An 18,916-nucleotide genomic window follows, 5' to 3' on the forward strand; every position below is an offset into this window, starting at 1 on the left:
AAACACTTCTTTTTTTCTATCTTCATTGCACACCATTAGATGGTTTAGAACTTTATTAGATTTATATAATATTGTTAAGCAGAGGCAGAGCTGGAATTTAGAATACTTTATGAGTTTGTGAGTCTTAAGAAAATAGTTAATGGGATTCTTGATAAGTTATTTAATACATATATTGAATGAAATTTTAATTGTAAATATAGAATTAGAGTCAAAATTATTAAGTTTTGTCGAATCAGTAGGTGAAACTTTGGCTCCGCGTCTTATATAATGGATAGAGAGAAGCCTAACCATTGAGTTAGTCTAGTGTTTTAAACCATTCATTTATTGGTTATATTTTTAGTCTTTTCAACTCTTAATTGATTAGTCTTTTCACTTTAAACAATAAGGAAAATACAAAAAATGGCCAAACCAATTATTGTCTTTTGAACAATTTTCAAAGAAGCAAAAATAATTAAAAATAAAAAAAGAAAAAAATAATAAATTTATAATAATAAAAATGGACAAACCAAAAAGGTCCTACCGGGAGTCGAACCCAGGTCGCTGGATTCAAAGTCCAGAGTGCTAACCACTACACCATAGAACCTTAGATGCTTAACAAACTTGCTCAATATACAAAAAGTAAAACAATTTACATCAATTTAAAATCATACTAAATTTTCATTTTTGAGTTTTTTTTTAATTATATTTTAATGATACGAGGATCTATTCGAGATGATGTATCTATTTTTGTGAGATAAGAATAAAATTTACGTATTTTCTATTTTTCTTTTCAGATTTTACTTATGAGACTATACTAAATATGTTGTTATTGCGGGGTAAATACACCTTTGGCTCTCTTTGTTTATGGAATACCAAAAACATGATCATTTTTAAATTGGAATATTTTAATCTTATCTAAGCATATCAATTCAATTTTGACATTCTTCTTATCAACCGAAAGAAAAAGATAATAATGCAGTAAAAAATTCTTTAAGATTTCTCAATTATTCCTTGCATTTTATAATTCCCTTAGATAACATTGAAAATAACATTTATTTACTAAAATAGAAAAAAGAACATTTAGATTTTTACAATGGAATTGTTCCTTTTGCTTATTTTATAGCAGTATATGTTAAGTGCTGGCTGAATCTACATTCCATCATAATCAATGTAATATACTAATTGCTATAGCACCTAGATAGAATATATCTTTTTGTGAGTTTATGATATATAATTATACATTTATTATATATATATATATAGCAATTTTATTTTTTAATTTAGAGAGGTTTTGTGGACCTATTCGTCTAATGCCTAAGCGTACATCTTACATCTCGTAATACTACTGCACCCAACCTGAAACTCACTCCGTAAATACTTTTTAAAATATTTATTTTTATAAAATGGAATTCAGGATGTCCTTCTTTCAAATTTTGTAAAGATGATTGGTCTTAAACAAATCAATGAAGTCAGTAGAGAAAAAAAAACAATAAATATAAAAGAGTCAATATAATAAAATATAAATGAGACGCATATCACGAATTCAAACCTTATCACATAGCTCAAATATCTATTATTAAAAGCATTCATACTACACCATATTCTCATCACAAAACACTTAACAAAGTATTAAGTAACAAAAACAACATATAAACTTCACTAATTATTATTGGGAAAATTGTATAAAATAGCAAACTATTAATTCAAATTAAATGTTATAGTCATAGTTTCTTTTATTTGTAATTCGCAGCAAACATTCCATGTTTTTTGCCATCCCATTTGTATACCAAAATATACAAATGCAAGACCCATCTGTATACCAAAATATACAAATGCAAGACTCATTTGTAGACCGAAATATACAAATACAGGACCCATTTGTATACCGAAATATATAAATAGACCCAAATACATATTTTTATGTATATGTATACCGAAATATACAGATTAATAGTTATAGCAAACATAAAGTTTTCTATGGAGCGCAATTAAACAAATTATAGCTATAACATACAAATATGATTTTTATATTTGTTAAACCTAAAATTTACTCATTATTATTCTCCTCCCCATTACATTAATTTAATTAAGACCATTTGAATTGCAAAACTTGTTTGCCTTGAATTTTGAGATACAATCCATCCTTCTTTGCATGCCATTCACATATATTATTTGCACATCTTTTAGAATCTCTATTATTATCAAATAAAACAAATGTACCATGTACTCCTTTTGATGTTTGAGCAGTCAAAGCACATGAAGCAATTGCTTTTTGTTTTGGATCATTAAATTTACTGGAAATGAACTTTTTGTTCCTTTTGGAATTGGTAAAGTTCCATCATCAAATCCCATAATATTATACAATGAGCTCCTAAATTAGCTCCTAATTCATTGTGGATTAATACAATAAATTGTACACAATGAACTAAAGAGCATGAATAATATAAAGTCTAAATAAGAGAAATAATTGGCAAATTGTATTGTGAAGACTTCATTTTTATGTGGTTTATATGAGTGAAGTGTTAGTCTTTATATAGTTTTATGATATAAAATTTTATGGGAACAAATTAAACTCTAGAGTAATCATGCTAATATGTAATTATATAGTAATATTTTTCTTTAAATTAATATTACTAATTATGAAAAAGATTAGGATATGATTCATGTACCTCAGTCAACTATATATTATTATGGGGAAAAATTTGATAAAAGTTATTTAAGATTATTCCTCCTATTTATCTTTTTAGTTTTAACTTGTCAATCTCTTTATAGTTATTCTCAATTATTCAAGGAAAATGTTTTAAATCACTTTAGTCTCTGGAATATTGATAAATGGTGGTTCTTGTAATTTTTGTCAAATATATTTAATTTTAGTTAACGGATATATGCACTTTTGATTCATTTGATTGTGATTTTTTATAAATTTAATGAATTACTAAGTGTTAAGGCGTCTGGTCAATGTGTTGTGTTAAATTTTAATGTTATTTTGTTTTTGGGAATCGGATAATATGCAAATATAATTATGCTCTATTTAATTTCTAATCATACAAAGATTTTCTTGCTCAACTATTATGGCAAAGGGATATTGGAGTAAATGTTAAAGATTCTCGTCATTTTCACCTCCTCGTTGTTCTTAATAACTTTCAAGTTTGATCGATGTATCTTTTGTTATGTTGATTTCATTTATATAATATTTAGTTAAAGTCGAATGACTTTTTAGTTATAAAAAATCTTGTTTAGTGACTTGTTGTGATCATTTGGCAAAGTTGAATGGTTTTTTGCTATAAAAAATAGTTTAATTTTGTTATATTTTAACAAAATTGAATGATTTTTATATTTTAAAAAAATAATATAGTAACTTTACTGTAATAAAATAAAAGTTAAGTAATCATATATGAAATTAATTTATTTTTACAAATTTAAAATAAACCCAAAACTAATATTGATCTATTCAATTGATTTGATTCCATTTTGAAGTTGCATCAAATTTTTTTATCAAATTATAATAAAACACCTTAGCCATTTTCATCTATTAATCATTCTCTATTGTTATAAAACAGAAGAAAATTATCATTTAATTCCTAGTGGATTAAAAATTAAGTCATAAATTGCATTAGCGTTGGTGAATCTTAAACAAGTCGGATAAAGTTAGTAAACGGTAAGAAATATATATATTTCTTGTTAACGATATTTTGATTGAATGATAAAAGCGCATTACAAAAATGAATATCATAAATTCAAACCTTATTACATAACTCAAAAAATTGTTATTTAAATATAGAATAGTAAAAAGTACGAATCCATTATCTAATAAAAAATAATAATAATAAAAAAAAAATATATATATATACTTTCAAATGATCATTAAACTATCGCCACTCCATCATATTTTTTTATCACAGAACATTGACAAACTAGTATGTATACTTCATTAATCATAATTTGGTAATAGCAGCATTGGAATTTCAATATTTCTCAACTCAAGCAATCTATTGGCTGCATGAACATACATAACTTCCATTAGCTTAGATCCCACCATGGGAGACGAGTTTCGGAATTTAAAGATATTTATTAACTTGAACAAACGTAAATTGAAATTAACTTAAACAAACGTAAATTGAAAGTAACAATGAATGCATATATCGTCCAAATCAATCATGTCACATAAGGTCAAACTCTTCCATTGAGGACTCATAACTTTGATTGTATTTAATTCTTTTTATAAATGATGAGATAATAAATTTAGACACGAGAATGTTGAGCAAACCTTTTGCAGAACGCCATTGAGAATATTTGTAGAATCTATATGAAGACTTGTAGGCCAGTAGAAGCAGGCAAATCAAGTTTGAGTGTTGATAATAATAATGAAATACACAAGTGAAATATAAACAAAAAACTAGAAATATAGTTTCACTTGTGTAGTTCATCATTATTATCAACATATCAAAAATTGATATGCCTACTTCTACTAGCTTACAGGTCCTCGATATAGATTCTACAGATATTCCTAACGGCTTTCTTCAAGAGGTTTTCTCAGTATTTTTGGTGGCTAAAATCCTTATCTCTTCATTTATGTAAAAGATCAAATAATATCAAAGATATGAGTCATCACTGAAAAAGTTTAACCTTAAATAACATAATCAATTTGAATAATGCTTTCATTATTAATACTCCTAATTTAGATTCGTTCAACCTAATAAATATCTTTAGATTCCAATCAAGACTAATGGAAGTTGATGGTTGATGTGTGCTCATGCAACCAATAGCTACTCATTGTTGATTAGTACACTGAATTGTATAGAATGAACCAAAGAACATGTATAATATATAGTCAAAAAGAAGAGTTCTGCAATCAGAACCTAGCAAAAAGCATAATTTTGTTTCAAAGCTTCGTTTCATTCTAGCAACAGTAATCGGCAAATTGAATTGCAGAAATTTTATTTTTTTCTCCTCCTCGTTTTTTTTCCCTATAGGATATGGCTTATATGAGTGAAGCATTAGTCTTTATATAGTACTATAATATATAATTTAAGGGAACAAAATCTAGCATTTGCATGCTAATATTTAAACACAATTATGTTTCCTTTAATTAGTTTCCAACTATAATATAAAACTTTATGGGATAAAAAATCTAGAGTATTAATGTTAAATTAGGTCTTAGGGCCTAACTCACAACCCAAAAGCTACCTTAAAGGGAGGAGAATTGCTCAAGCCTTATAAGGAGTCCACCCATCTCATTAATCACCAACGTGGGACTTTTGGCATTCTTTAACACCCCACCTCACACCTAGTGCTTAGCATCTGGTGCGTGGGCAATTTTGATTTTTGGGGGCCCCAACATTGGGTGAGATGGGCCATACTCTGATACCATGTTAAATTAGGTCTTAGGCCTAACTCACACCCCAAAGGCTAGCTCAAAGGGAGAAAGATTGCCCAAGCCTTATAAGGAGTCCACCCATCTCATTAATCATCACTGTGGGACTTTTGTCATACTTTAATAATTAATACTAATATATGTAAATATTATTATGTTTCCTTAAATTAGTTACCAATTATGAAAATATTAGGATATGATTCATGTATACCAATACATGCTCAATTATTATGGGAAAATGATAATGGATTAAATGTTATTTAAGATCCTCCTTCCTAGATTATTTTTAATTTTTTATTTAACTTGTCAATCTCTTTAGATATAGTTATTCTCAATTATTCAAGAAAAATATTTTAAAATTATTTTCTCATTGATTATATGGAATGTATAAAAGAAACTCATTTTATTCTATCAAAACTTAAAAGGAAAATTAGCACTTTGAGTCTCTCAAATATCGATAAATGGTGATCCTTGTAATATTGTCTAAATATATTTAATCTTTAATTAATAAATATATGCATTTTTGGTTCCTCTGATTATTAATTTTCACAAATTTAATGAATTATTAAGCGTTAAACTGCTCGGTCAATACGTTATGTTAAATTTTAATAGTATTTTGTATTTAGAGATAATATTTACTTATAATTATTCTCCATTAAAATTTCAATTATACAGAGATTCTCTTGCTCAACTATTATGGCAAAATAATATTTCAATAAATGTCAAAGATTCTCATCATTTTCATCTCCTCATTGTTCTTAATAACTTCAACGTATCTTTATGTTGATTTCATTTTATAGAATATTTAGTCAAAGTCAAAATGACTTTTTTTATTATAAAAAACAGTTAAATTATATTATATTTGAGCAAAATTAAGTAACTTTTGTATTTAAAAAGATAATATAGTAAGTTTGTTGTAGTAAAATAAAAGATAAGTGACAATATGTGATTTTTTATAAAAATAACTCCCCTAGATTTCCAAGTTAATATGTCAATCTCTTTAAAGCTATTCCTTATTAGCTCTAGGGAAAAGGCCAAAACTATTTTCTCATAATATGGGAAATTAATAAGTTTATCTTTCCTTCCATCAAATCAAAACTAATATATACTGGAAAAATAATTATATAGTGATAGAATTTTTGGTCCTGACCTTGAGTTGTTGATATTTATATCAATGACTATAAATACACATTTTAGTTAATTAAAAGTAAAATACATTTAATCCAATATTAAAAAAATAAAATCCCCTCCCTCCCTCCCACTCTATAATTACATATTTATCAATAATGAAGGGGGGGGGGGGGGGGGGGGGGGGGGGGTTGTGATTTTAAATATGAAACATGTAGTAAAAATATATATAGTTTAACTTTTTTTGTTTATCGAAAGAGTTGGAATGAATCTCTTTGTTTCCAATAGTTTTGTTGCGGGATGTAAAAATACATTACTCTAAAGTAATAACAAATTTTGTTTTATTTTAAAATTGGGGATAGATGAGGGATAAATGGGGAAGGGATTACGATGCGGAGAATCAAATAATACTAAATTGTTCATATTCAATATTTATACGTACTCAATAAATATCAAGTGTCGATAATATCTAGTAATTTTTATTGGAGATATTAAGCAACAAGCACCAGTGGTCTAGTGGTAGAATAGTACCCTGCCACGGTACAGACCCGGGTTCGATTCCCGGCTGGTGCATTTATGAGAGCTGTGATGATTATTGTACAAATTTGTGAAGTTGGGTCTTCACTACCATCTGATATATATGAGAAGAAATCTTGTGCATCTGAGCTCTTTCCATTTCTTTTTAACTATTTAGTGGATTATGACTTGATCCAATAGAGTTCGAACACGTTTCTATCCAAATGAAATGGTGTTTGATGAAAGGATATCGATTCTATACTATGATGTAGGTTGAAAAGAGTCGCTAATTGGTTGTTCAATATGTTTATGTTGGAAGCATACTAAAAAGAGAATTGAAAAGGCCTTAAAAAAGGGCGATTAGGTGTTGTAGCTAATTTATAGATAAGAGGTTACACGTTTAGATAGAAGTGTGAAAGAAATTTCAAAGATTATAAAAGATATTAGGGATAAAACCATAAAGAATAAATAGCAAGTTCAAAGCAGAGTGCTTTTGCAAAACAATCTTCTCACTTCATAATCCTCCACAAAAGTACTCCCTCTGTTTCAATTTGTTTCTTACTTTTTTCCTTTTAATCCGTTCCAAAATGAATACCTCTTTCGTTTTTTGACAACTCTTTAATTCTATGTTTCCACATGTACAAAACGACGAGATTAAAAAAACATGCTGTACATCCTACATATTTATGGTAGAAGAGAGTAAATGCATAGGGATTTTTTCAGTATGTTTCAATTAACAAAACTTGCCATCTAATGTTAATTATGTTTCTTGTACATCAGCATAAAATTTATCTACAAGTTCTGTTAAACCAACTGTACTCCCTCCACCTACTTTCTGCAGCAAGCTGTTGAATGTGGTTTTCAAATGCTTTCTCCCCTCTGGTTGACTCCAGAGAACCTTAAGGACATCCGGGGGATAGATCGGTGCAGGTTTAGCTACCAACTGCTGACCATCTACTTCAATTCCGTTCAGCCTTGGCACGTATAGAATCAAATCAGAAATGATGATGAGGGAAGCAAACGCATAGTTAAAGGAAGCTAATATCGGATAAGCAAGCAACTACCTGTTTATAATCTCTAACATTCTTGGCCAGTCAGCAAATTTGAAATGCACGTCCATGACGCCAAAAGCTTTCGTGAAGAATTGCCTAGTCTGTCCCAGTTTTTTGCAAAAGGAGATCACTTTGGCCCTGGAAGGGACAGGGATATTTGATATCCTTACAATGGTTGTTCTTGGTGCATCGATTCGCAAGATTGATAGTGTCTCTCCAAGCATGATCAATGAATGTTTCGCAATAGCAATTTCTTTGCCCTCTACTGTCTGGCAGAAGAAGGTTTTGAATGTAAATAAACTGTACTTATTTGCTAGCATTAGAAATTCATTTTGTCAATAAAAACCTCGACTAGTCAAAAACCTACAAGATTGGATGAACTCAAAAGAGGGAAACAAGGAAAGTTATTCCATTAGAAGCAAATTACCTCAAATTCCACATAAGCAACGGAGCTTGACGAACCAAAGAAAATTCCAGTTATGTTGCTTCCGCAGAAGGCTAGAGCTTCTTCGATGTCATGAAAGGACACATTGTGCTTCAATTCTTTTATCATAACTGTCCTTGAAGGATGCTTTACTAATGAGGTGGGAAATTCTGGATGACCAATTAAATCAGGTATACACATCCTCTCTCTCCCTTTTGGAGGAAAAGTGGCCTCCACAACTACTACATTCCTAATGACCGTATCAGACCATTTAAGAGCCTTTTGCTTTCCTTTTTTGGACTGCAAAAGCCAAAAAATGGTAAGTGGAAACTAGAATGTGAAATTAGCTGTTCAAATCAAGAGCCTACACTGCCACCATTTTGAGAACTCAAAATGGAGACATTTAATTCACAGCAGAACAAAGTTGGTGCTGAACACATCATTTTGTGCAAGCTGTGTGAAGAAGCGATGCAAAAACAAAATGCACAGAGGAGCATACTTCCATAAGAAAGTCAAACCGTGACATATTATCGGGCTTAGCCCCTCAAGTTGAACATAGAGAGGATGTATTCCTAAATAATGGCACTCTTTGTTTGTACCAGTAACACGTATTTTTAACAACATTTAGTTGTTAAAATTGGTATAACATTAAATCAATTTCAGTTTTGCATCTATTCATTAAACAACAGGGTAGTAGAGCACTAGAGTCTAGAGCTACACTATGTTCAAGTGAAAGATCTAACTTCAGTCCCTACACCTCGAACCATCTCCTTGAACAAGCATAACCAAGGTACATCAGCACTGTCTGTTTTCCTACTGAAGTGCAGCTCATTTCATATTGGTCCAAAAAATACGTGTCATTATCTTGTTTTTAATTTATTTTATTTCTGTTTTTCTTTTCCATTTTCTTTTTTTGCTTGTTCTTTTCTTTCCTTTTTGTTTTTCATTGCTCTATAATTTATTTATTTTTACAACTATAGGAAGTCGAGAACACAGCCCTGAAAGAAAATGGTCAAAAACCAGAATACTGAAAACATACCTCAAAATAAATGTGTGCAACTTTATAATTAGTTGATATGACACTTGGAAACACAACCTTTGTAATAGCCCCACAACCCTTGAAACCGTCACAGACATCCTGTTCTGTAGCTTTTACATTCACAAACTTTATAGTCATTTTGTTTTCATCTGATAAGTTTTCAGATAAAGAGGCATCCTCATCCTTGTTCAGGTTACCCTTTTCCCTCAAAGATGTAATCTCTTTAGTTTCTATTGACTTGAAGAAATCACGAGGTGCAGTATTCCTGATCTCTGTTCTTACATCACCAGGGTTGAGATCTTCAACGACTTCGCTAGATATCCCACCCTTCTTTCCAATCACACCCTGAGATGAAGTCTTTCTTTTTTTCCTGTCAGTTGACTGCTTGTTAGTTTGCACTTGGGTGCTGTTACTTGCCTTTCTTTCACTATATCTGTCAACACTTCTGTCAACAACAATTTCCTCAGGCCTAACAACAGAATGANTCATCACCAAGGTTGAGATCTTCAACGACTTCGCTAGATATCCCACCCTTCTTTCCAATCACACCCTGAGATGAAGTCTTTCTTTTTTTCCTGTCAGTTGACTGCTTGTTAGTTTGTGCTTGGGTGCTGTTACTTGCCTTTCTTTCACTATATCTGTCAACACTTCTGTCAACAACAATTTCCTCAGGCCTAACAACAGAATGATTCTGAGGAGGGAGCACCCTAATACATTCTATTAAGCCCTTTATGTCGCCACTCTTGCCGAAAGTATTCTGAGAAGTTTCATTAAGGTGCTCAAACTCTCTAGGTACAGATTTTTCACTCTTTGGGGCAATGATCTGATTGATTGCTTGATGATCGGCCTCCATGTGAGAAGAATTATTGGAGACTGATGAAATTTCGTCCATTTTGGTATTAGAAAGTGAGAACGGAATAGAGATGTCTTTGGCAGGAAAATGTTCATTTGCAGGGGAAACTGATGAAATTTCGTCCATTTTGGTATTAGAAAGTGAGATCGGAATAGAGATGTCTTTGGCTGGATAATGTTTGCTTGCAGAGGAAACAGGTTTTTTTACAAGAACATCCCGCCATTTGTTTGTTGTTTCACTCAGTAAGATACTATTAGAACATTCGACCTGCTTGAGATTGGATGTTCTGTTCCCAAAAACTGACATAATGTCTGATATTACTTCCTCATTTTGCATTTGGCCGTTCTTTGCCTCCAACTCTGGTTCATTATTTCCTTTTTCCTGAGAAACATCTACTAAGCTGGCAACCTTCTTTGAGACACATGATGAATCAGAGGTATCCCTCCATCCATGTTTTAAATTTGACAAAAATTTGAACTTCTTCATAATGTCCTCCTCCTGGCTTTCAGATGCAGTTGAACCAGATTTATTTGCAGAAATTCTATGTGATGTCCTAGGTATCTCAATTTGCATCCGATGTTCTACGATACATGCGTCCTCAGATTTTGACAGGATCTCTTCGCCAGAACTGATTTGTACACTTGATGATGCTTCCTCAGCTAGCAATTGCTCTCTATCTTTCTTAACGAACTCTGAATGACGGAAATCATTAATCAGTTGAACACCGTCGTTGGAATCGGCTTTTCCACAGATAGATGATGCACCAGACATGTCATTTACCCCGTAGTCAGTGCTTCCTTCACATTCTTTTGAAGAGATATTTAGCAATTCCTCAGTCACAACTGTATTTGAAGTGTTTTTCATATTAACAATCTCAACAGCTATAAAAGAAGACAGAGATGTTTTACTGTCAATATTTTCTTCCATATTTGTTATAGATGTCTTTTCTGAATGAATTGTACTCTTAAGATTATTCATACTTCCACTATCATGGCTATAAGCAGATACAACATTATCAGAATCCTTAAGATCAGAAGTGGAAGTTAACGCATGAGAGCTACTGCTCTTCTGCTCCAAAATATTTCCAAATATCTTCTTTTTAGTTATTTGAAAGGCCGCTACCAAACTATTCCACGGATCTACTTCCTTCTGGACACGTGTTTCTCTAGGAAAGACCTCTTCATTTTCAGTCATAAGCCTATAACAACAATGATCCGAGATATATTTCAGAACAAATGAGATATTAGAGGATAAACTTGTTTAAGAAATAAAAGTTTGCTCATTGTTACGAAATGGAAAAAACAGATACACAGGCACTCAAATACACAAAATACTGTAGACTTTTGCAAGCTGAAGAATCAATATTATAATACTGTAGACTTTTGCAAGCTGAAGAATCAATATTATCAAAAACAGAGAGGAAAAAAGAAGATATAAGAAAAGAAGCACCCTGTAAATATGACTCTACTGCATAGACTGGTGTATGCCAAAGAACTGAAAAAGCAACTGATCTGCATGAAATTAGTCCATCACTAGTATGATATCCATTTCACATCTCGGAGTATGCTACAAAATCCCAATTCACCTTCTAACTTAGTTTTAGAAAATTGCACTCTCTACTTTTAGATACCCAACATTCATGTCCACAGTTAAACTGCAACATATTTCATCATAATGATCTCCACTGTGCAGTTATGGCAGTTAAACAATCTCAGTTAATAGCTACTTCGTAGGCATGTATTCCCAAAGGAAGATCGACCTGACCTTTTGAAGATGAGACATCATTTACAACCTATGTTGCTCGGATACGGGTGCGGATATCCGATATGGGTGTAGATCTAGAGGTCGAATTCATCATCAAATAAATTTTAGGATTCGGGGCCACAAACTGAAGTACAGGTGCAAGGATATGGCTAATAAATGTATATTACAACATATAAGTCGTAATGCAAGTATACATTTTGCACAAATAAAACTCTAAATCAAATCAAATACTCAATTAACCGATAGTTTTTGGCCATAACTGTAGTTAAAGCACACGAGTTAGGTTGACCAAATCAATGCAGATTCTACACCCAAATCGTGTTGGATTGACACTCAACACGAACGGGCAGGGATTTTGAAGATTCTGAGCAACATGATTATAACAACTACACATCAATCCCAAACTTGGATCCAGCTATATGAATCCTCAATTTCCATTATGCTTCAGTTGGACATGTTTCATTCCAATGTCAGATTTTATTTTGTAAGACATATTGGCTGCATTAGAGGTCCTCTACACTTCACGTACAAATATCTAACAAACTGACACCACACCTTATGTAAGTGTACTAACACTATTGAACCTCATTGCCTATATGAATTCTCTTCTTAGTTAAATCCGCATAGATTAAAAAAGATAGCATATCATTGAGACAACTACCCTCCATGTGACTTTAGCTATATCTTGTCCCTTTTTTTTTAACACCATAATGTTGCACTAAAGTACTGGTGCATCCAGCGGTCAATGTAGGACATAGTCAAGCCATCTCATTCTCATTTATTATCTGTGTTCTACTTGTACCGTCTGCCTCGGGTGTGATTATTTCTAATTTTGTACAAGTACGTGTCCATCTTAAAATCTTATTTTTATGCTTCATCAGAAAACATCTTATTTGTTGATAATCATCTTGTAGATATTGTTGTGCAAATGCATACTTAATAAGCAACTAATAATTTTGAGGGCCTTACTTATATTATCATCAAACTTGAACCAAATAGTTAAGCTCAAAATGTAGCTAAAGGTGCATGCTCTTTCTAATTAAGAGATCTTACTTCTTTTCAGTTATCTCCACATCCCTGGCTTTCAGCTGCTCCACCACTTCTGATTTCTTCAACGGCTGTGAAATTTCACCCTTACCATTCACGGAAGAACACCATCTTCTACATTCTGTAAATAGGAACTAGCTGCATTAACACACACAATTGAAAAGAATAGTACTCCTCAACCCTCCCTCCCTAAAACCAAAAAAAAAGACCAAGAATAGCATTTTACAACCAAAATGATAAAAGAAAAAAGACATAATTTTTTTCCCAAATTGGTATCTGATACACTACTTATTCACTCTTCTACATTCTGCAAATAGGTTCATTAACACATACAAGTGATAAAATCAATACTCCTCAACCCCATCCACCCCACACCAACATTTCGAGACCAAAAGGAAGGAAAAAGATTCACTTTTTCCAAATTGGTATCTTGTAAACTACTTATTCACTTTCTACATTCTGCAAATAGGTTCATTAACACACACAAGTGATAAAATCAATACCCTCAACCCCCATCCACCCCACACCAACATTTCAAGACCAAAAGAAAAGAAAAAGATTCACTTTTTCCAAATTGGTATCTGATACACTACTTATTCACTCTTCTACATTCCGCAAATAGGTTCATTAACATATACACGTGACAAAATCAGTACCCCTTAACCTCAATCCACCCCACGCCAAACATTTTGAGACCAAAAGTAAGGAAAAATACTCACTTTTTCCCAAATTGGTATCTGATAAACTACCTACTCATCTGCCTAATTCTACGAATAGAAGGAAAAAAAAAGTTCACTTTTTTCAATAAAAAACAAGTGAAATAATCACACCCCAACTCAATACCAGAATCAAGAATCAACATTATGAGGTTAAAATGAGGGGAAAAAGATAATTTTTTTCAAGTGGGTATTTGATAAACTACCTACTGTGTTGATTAACGGTCGCAATTTGAGTGAAAGAAGACGAGAGAGGGACATTTTTGCTCTCCCCTCTCTTACCGGTAGAGAAAAGCAACAGCAGAGGGTTTTGGCGAGGTTTTAGGATACTCAGAACAATGTTACACAAGTAAATATAATGAACTACCTAAAATACCCTTCTTGCTTAATCGGTCTAGAAAATATTTTTCATGAAAAATATTTTTCTTTCGTAACAAACACACATCGAGTATTTTGTTGTTTTGCCGTTGTTATTGTTCATTTAAGTTATATTTACCTTGCCTAAAAAAATTAATTATTGATCTATTCATTTTTAACAACTCAAATATGCATTGATTGAAGTTAGGCTATATACTAATTTGATGTCTAAAATTGTTTTGTAGTCGCTAGATGTATCCAAAAAAAACTAACAATAAATACAAGTTAAATATCGTATCCTAACCTTAGGGATGACCCGGCGATTTGGGCTTGAAACTTTCATGTTAAAGGTCTCAAGTTTAAAACTCAAGTTTACCTTCTGAATCGAACTCTTCGCATTAAGCTTGCCTAGTGCGGACTACCTCTCTTGTGAAAACTCTTTTCATACAAAACAGTATATCATATCCTAACAAAGTACCCATTGAATTGTGACACATGACATATGACATAATTTGGAGAGCAAAAAATTAAACTCATGGGCAAACATTATTACGTAAAATTTCACAAAATCCATAAAATTGATGTGCACCACTTAATATTATTATCGTTTTTCGAATAAATAAAATAAGTGAACTTGACTCACTTCACTTGAATAAGTCACACGTAGGTAAATAAAATTTCTTTTTATAAAAAAAAAATCTATGTTTTAATTGATTTGAATATTTACGTGTTTGACATTGATTTCTTTTATTCTTAAAATCGAAAAAGTAAAAACAAAAAAGATATAAAGCCCATATATAAATCTAATAATCATAAAAATGCGAAATATAGAAACTACACCCCTAAAATTCAAAGTTAGTACAAGAGCCTCTAAGTTTAGAATATACTAGTTTGAAATAAGCTAATTAATGCAACCCCTGACTCAAACTCCTTCGCAAACTCCACTATCACATGCATGAATCAAGACCTATACTCGAAAAGAATGCAACAAGTGTAGTATAAGTACATAAACAACGTATAATATGATCGCTGAAAACACTAGCATTAGTATTAGACATGTATAAACATTAATGATTAGGAAGACTCGGTTGGTTTGGAGAGTGATTATCCACACGGATGATCCGGGATCGTTCCCCCTCAATGCCTTCTGAGTCGAGCCTGTTGCATAGGGCTTGCCTAGCACGGTTTACATTCCCTGTGTGGTTTGCAAGCTATTACACAGTGGAGGCAAACGATTCGTCAAGCCAAAATCTAATGAATCATCACAGAATGTTAAGTGTGGATGATATATATAATATGAGTAACATATGCCCCTTTGTGGCATATAAACTGTACAAAAAGTGAGCCTAGGCAATTCAAGTATCACAAATGTATGAGATATTCAGAGTGATGCATTTAACAAACAATTAATCAATCTGTATATATCACCTGGTACCCGCATAGGCGTTCGTCACCACACACTTATTATCATTATTTTCGAAAATATCTCTCAATCGGAGTCTAAAAAATCTTAACTTACTACAATCTGAAGAAGCGTAAAGCATAAAACAGTCTTTCCCTTTGTCAAAGCCTCTGAGCGCTCCCAATCTATCAAATACGAGTTCTACATAAGTATACGAGTCATTGATACCCATATTGACATAAATGAACCAATCAAAATATCAATTGCACATCATACTACCAGAATAAAAGGAAAAGACATAAAAAGTAATTCCAAATGGGTATCAGACAATGATAAAATAAGTAAATGTAACGAACTATCTAAAAATTTAAAATACCCTTCTTGCTTAATTTTTCTTATTTAATTTATTATTGATAAAAAATTTCAAATAAAATAGGTATAATCTTTAATTTGTTTGGGAGGTAATATTTGATGTAATATCAATAAGTATGATGATTTTTTTTTATTATATCAAATTATTGATTTAATGTTTTTGTTAATTTTCTTCTTAAATGACCATTTAAATATTTCAATTTTGTTGTATTTTCATGTGCAAAAGTCCATAATTAGGAACCAATGAAAGTTCATTTATCTTTTTGATTGTGAGTAAATAGCTTATTTAAAAAAATATAGTATATCTTATGATTTTGAGAGTTACAAGCTTGAAAGCATATAATAACGAAAGATTGTAGTTGAATATGCGGTTTAAAGTGAGCGGGTGAATCATGAGTAAAGGGATTTCAAAATACAAGGATGTTACATTTGCAGTATATCTCATGATTTTGAGAGTCACGAGCTTGAAAGCATATAGTAACGAAAGATTGTAGTTGATTATACGATTTGAAATGCGCGGATGAATTGAGTAAATGGATTTAAAAATATAAGAATGTTACATTTGGAATTTAAACTCATAATACAAAGTAATTTTAGTTTAAAAAAATGTTATCATTACACTAAAAGTTCAAACTTGTTTTCTCATTGGAAGCCTGACCACGTTGTTTGTTTCTCTATGGATAGACTAATGTTCGCTTAGTAAACTATATAATATGCAAGGATGTATGGCATAGTAGAATATTGGCCAAACACATATACAGCCCCTCAAATTTGCCCTCATTTTTCATTTTGGCATTCCAACTTAGCCTTGTTTCATTTTAACCCTTAAACTCCATTTTTTATGTACCATTTAAACACTTATACTAATTTTTATGATTTGTTTTTATTTATGTTCTTCAGTTGCAATTTCTTATTTTAAAAAAATAGATGTGTGCCTGTTAATTAAAAAAATTAAACATTCGCGAACGAACATAAAAATTTTCAAACAATAATATTATTTTTTGATATTTCTCTGTATTTTTGCATGAAAATAAATTGACGAAAGTTCTTTGATTTTCTTTCTTAAATATTCAATCAAATTAAATAACACTAATTTATTTTTTCTTATCATCTAGGCTCTCTAAATTTAACGCAAATACTCACTTTTAATTTTTAATATAAATCAATACGAATAAAAAAACCCATCTTCAAAAAGACTCGACTGACTTAGTTAATAACACTACTAAAAAAAGACTCTTGTTCATTGCTAATAACACTACTAAACAATGTTAAAACTCGACTTACTTTGTTAGGTTGTCAGTGATTTTAAAGAAAGAAAATCAACACAATTTCGTCGGTTATTTTTCACACAAAAATACATAACACTCTTAAAAAGAAATTATTATTTTTTAAAAAGAATTATTTTTTGTTAATTTTTAATTTTTTAACTAAAATTAAATGACACATGTCAATTTAAAATAAGAAGTTGCAATTGAAGAATATATATAAAAATAAATAAATCATAAAAATAGTATTTCGTGTTAAAATGGAACATATAAAATGGAGTTCAAGGGTTAAAATAGAACAAGGCTAAAATAAAGTGCCAAAATGAAAAATGTGGACAAGTTAAAGGGGTTGTATATGTGTTTGGCCTAGAATATTTGACGTACTAAATGTATTTGTGCATGTTTATATGTATGATAAATTACATGTGATTTGCATCATTACATGCATTTATCTTTTTATGAAAGATTTATTCCTAAATTATAAATGAAGGTCGTTGATGCATACTTGATTATTATGATTCACCATTGTATAAATTCTTTTTTTTTTAATGTCAAATTGATTTCTAAGTTATTTCATCTCTTAAGTAAAATCGTCAACTTCTAATGTAAAACTAACGTCAAATTATGTCAACTTTCTTTACGTATGATTTATAAAATTTCTAGAACTTTAAATTTGTTTTTCCAAAATAAAAATTTTAAATGAAAATTGAAGGTTAATTGGTGGGAAGGNNNGGGGGGGGGGGGGGGGGGGGGGATCAAGGCTGAGTACTTTTATTCATTTAATTTTTATTTTAGAATCATAATTTTAATGTTTTTAAATCTCTCTTAACCTTTACACATTAATTAAAATTACCATTCACTTTGTTTCTGTTCCCGTCGTTATAGAAAATCCAATGGGGAAAAATTTTAGGTCGAAAAACTTTTTCGTAGTAACTTGAGATTTTCCAATCTAGTCCAAATTTGGACGAAATCGGAGTCTGTGAGGTCTAGGGAAATTTGGTAGCAATTAGGTGATCTAATTATGAATTCGATCACATGAATAGATAGCTAAGACGTTAAGGAACCCGTACGACTTTACGGAATTGAATTCGGGTGAGTAGAACTCCCGAAACTGATCTTAGCGTGAACAGGTAGTTTCTAAGTGTCGTTGGTTGAAGGTGTGTGGTGGAATGGGGTCTTGGAATTATTAATTTTGTTCATTGCTTCCATTCAAGCCGCTGAGGCGGGATTTCTGCCGCCTGGGCGGGGCCGCTGTAGCGGGGTGAGTGCCGCCACGGCGGGGCAGACGCGACTTAAAGTAAATAAACCCCAAAAATGTTTTTAAATCTCTCAACCTTTACACATTAATTAAAATTACCATTCACTTTGTTTCAATTTAAATGACAAATTTCAAATTTCAAGAGTCAAACTTTTTTACTTTGACATATATTCAAACGTATAATCTGTAAGATTTTTTAAATAATAATGTACATATTTAGAAATTATATAAAAAAATATTATAAGTCACAAAAATTAATAATTTAAAATATTTTAAAAACATATCAATAAATTGCAGTCAAATATTTTTTGTTTGACTCTTGAAATTTAAATTATATCATATAAATTGAAACAAAAGAGTAATTAATTAA

General features: G+C 31.1%; 2 protein-coding genes and 3 non-coding genes across 5 annotated transcripts in view; 3 read left to right on the forward strand and 2 right to left on the reverse strand.

The window, feature by feature from the left end:
- LOC125871526 (cryptochrome-1) overlaps positions 1-18,916 on the forward strand; it is a 258,924-nt gene that overhangs the window by 44,126 nt on the left and 195,882 nt on the right. The gene's annotated exons all lie outside the window — the stretch shown is intronic.
- TRNAQ-UUG (transfer RNA glutamine (anticodon UUG)) lies at positions 512-583 on the reverse strand. The gene has a single exon. It is a non-coding gene; the product is annotated as a tRNA-Gln (tRNA).
- On the forward strand, positions 6,984-7,054 carry TRNAG-GCC (transfer RNA glycine (anticodon GCC)). Its single transcript has one exon. It is a non-coding gene; the product is annotated as a tRNA-Gly (tRNA).
- LOC125871989 (small nucleolar RNA snoR114) lies at positions 7,062-7,150 on the forward strand. Its single transcript, XR_007447102.1, has one exon. It is a non-coding gene; the product is annotated as a small nucleolar RNA snoR114 (small nucleolar RNA).
- LOC125871552 (uncharacterized) lies at positions 7,751-14,220 on the reverse strand. The gene is given in 8 exon segments (XM_049552178.1): positions 7,751-7,971; positions 8,062-8,318; positions 8,477-8,773; positions 9,513-9,998; positions 10,000-10,346; positions 10,833-11,563; positions 13,183-13,297; positions 14,099-14,220. Coding segments are annotated over 8 exon segments (2,502 nt in total). The 5' UTR covers positions 14,154-14,220; the 3' UTR covers positions 7,751-7,757.

Source organism: Solanum stenotomum, chromosome 7 (genome assembly GCF_019186545.1).
Source record: "Solanum stenotomum isolate F172 chromosome 7, ASM1918654v1, whole genome shotgun sequence".
In the NCBI taxonomy this organism is placed as follows: Eukaryota; Viridiplantae; Streptophyta; class Magnoliopsida; order Solanales; family Solanaceae; genus Solanum; species Solanum stenotomum.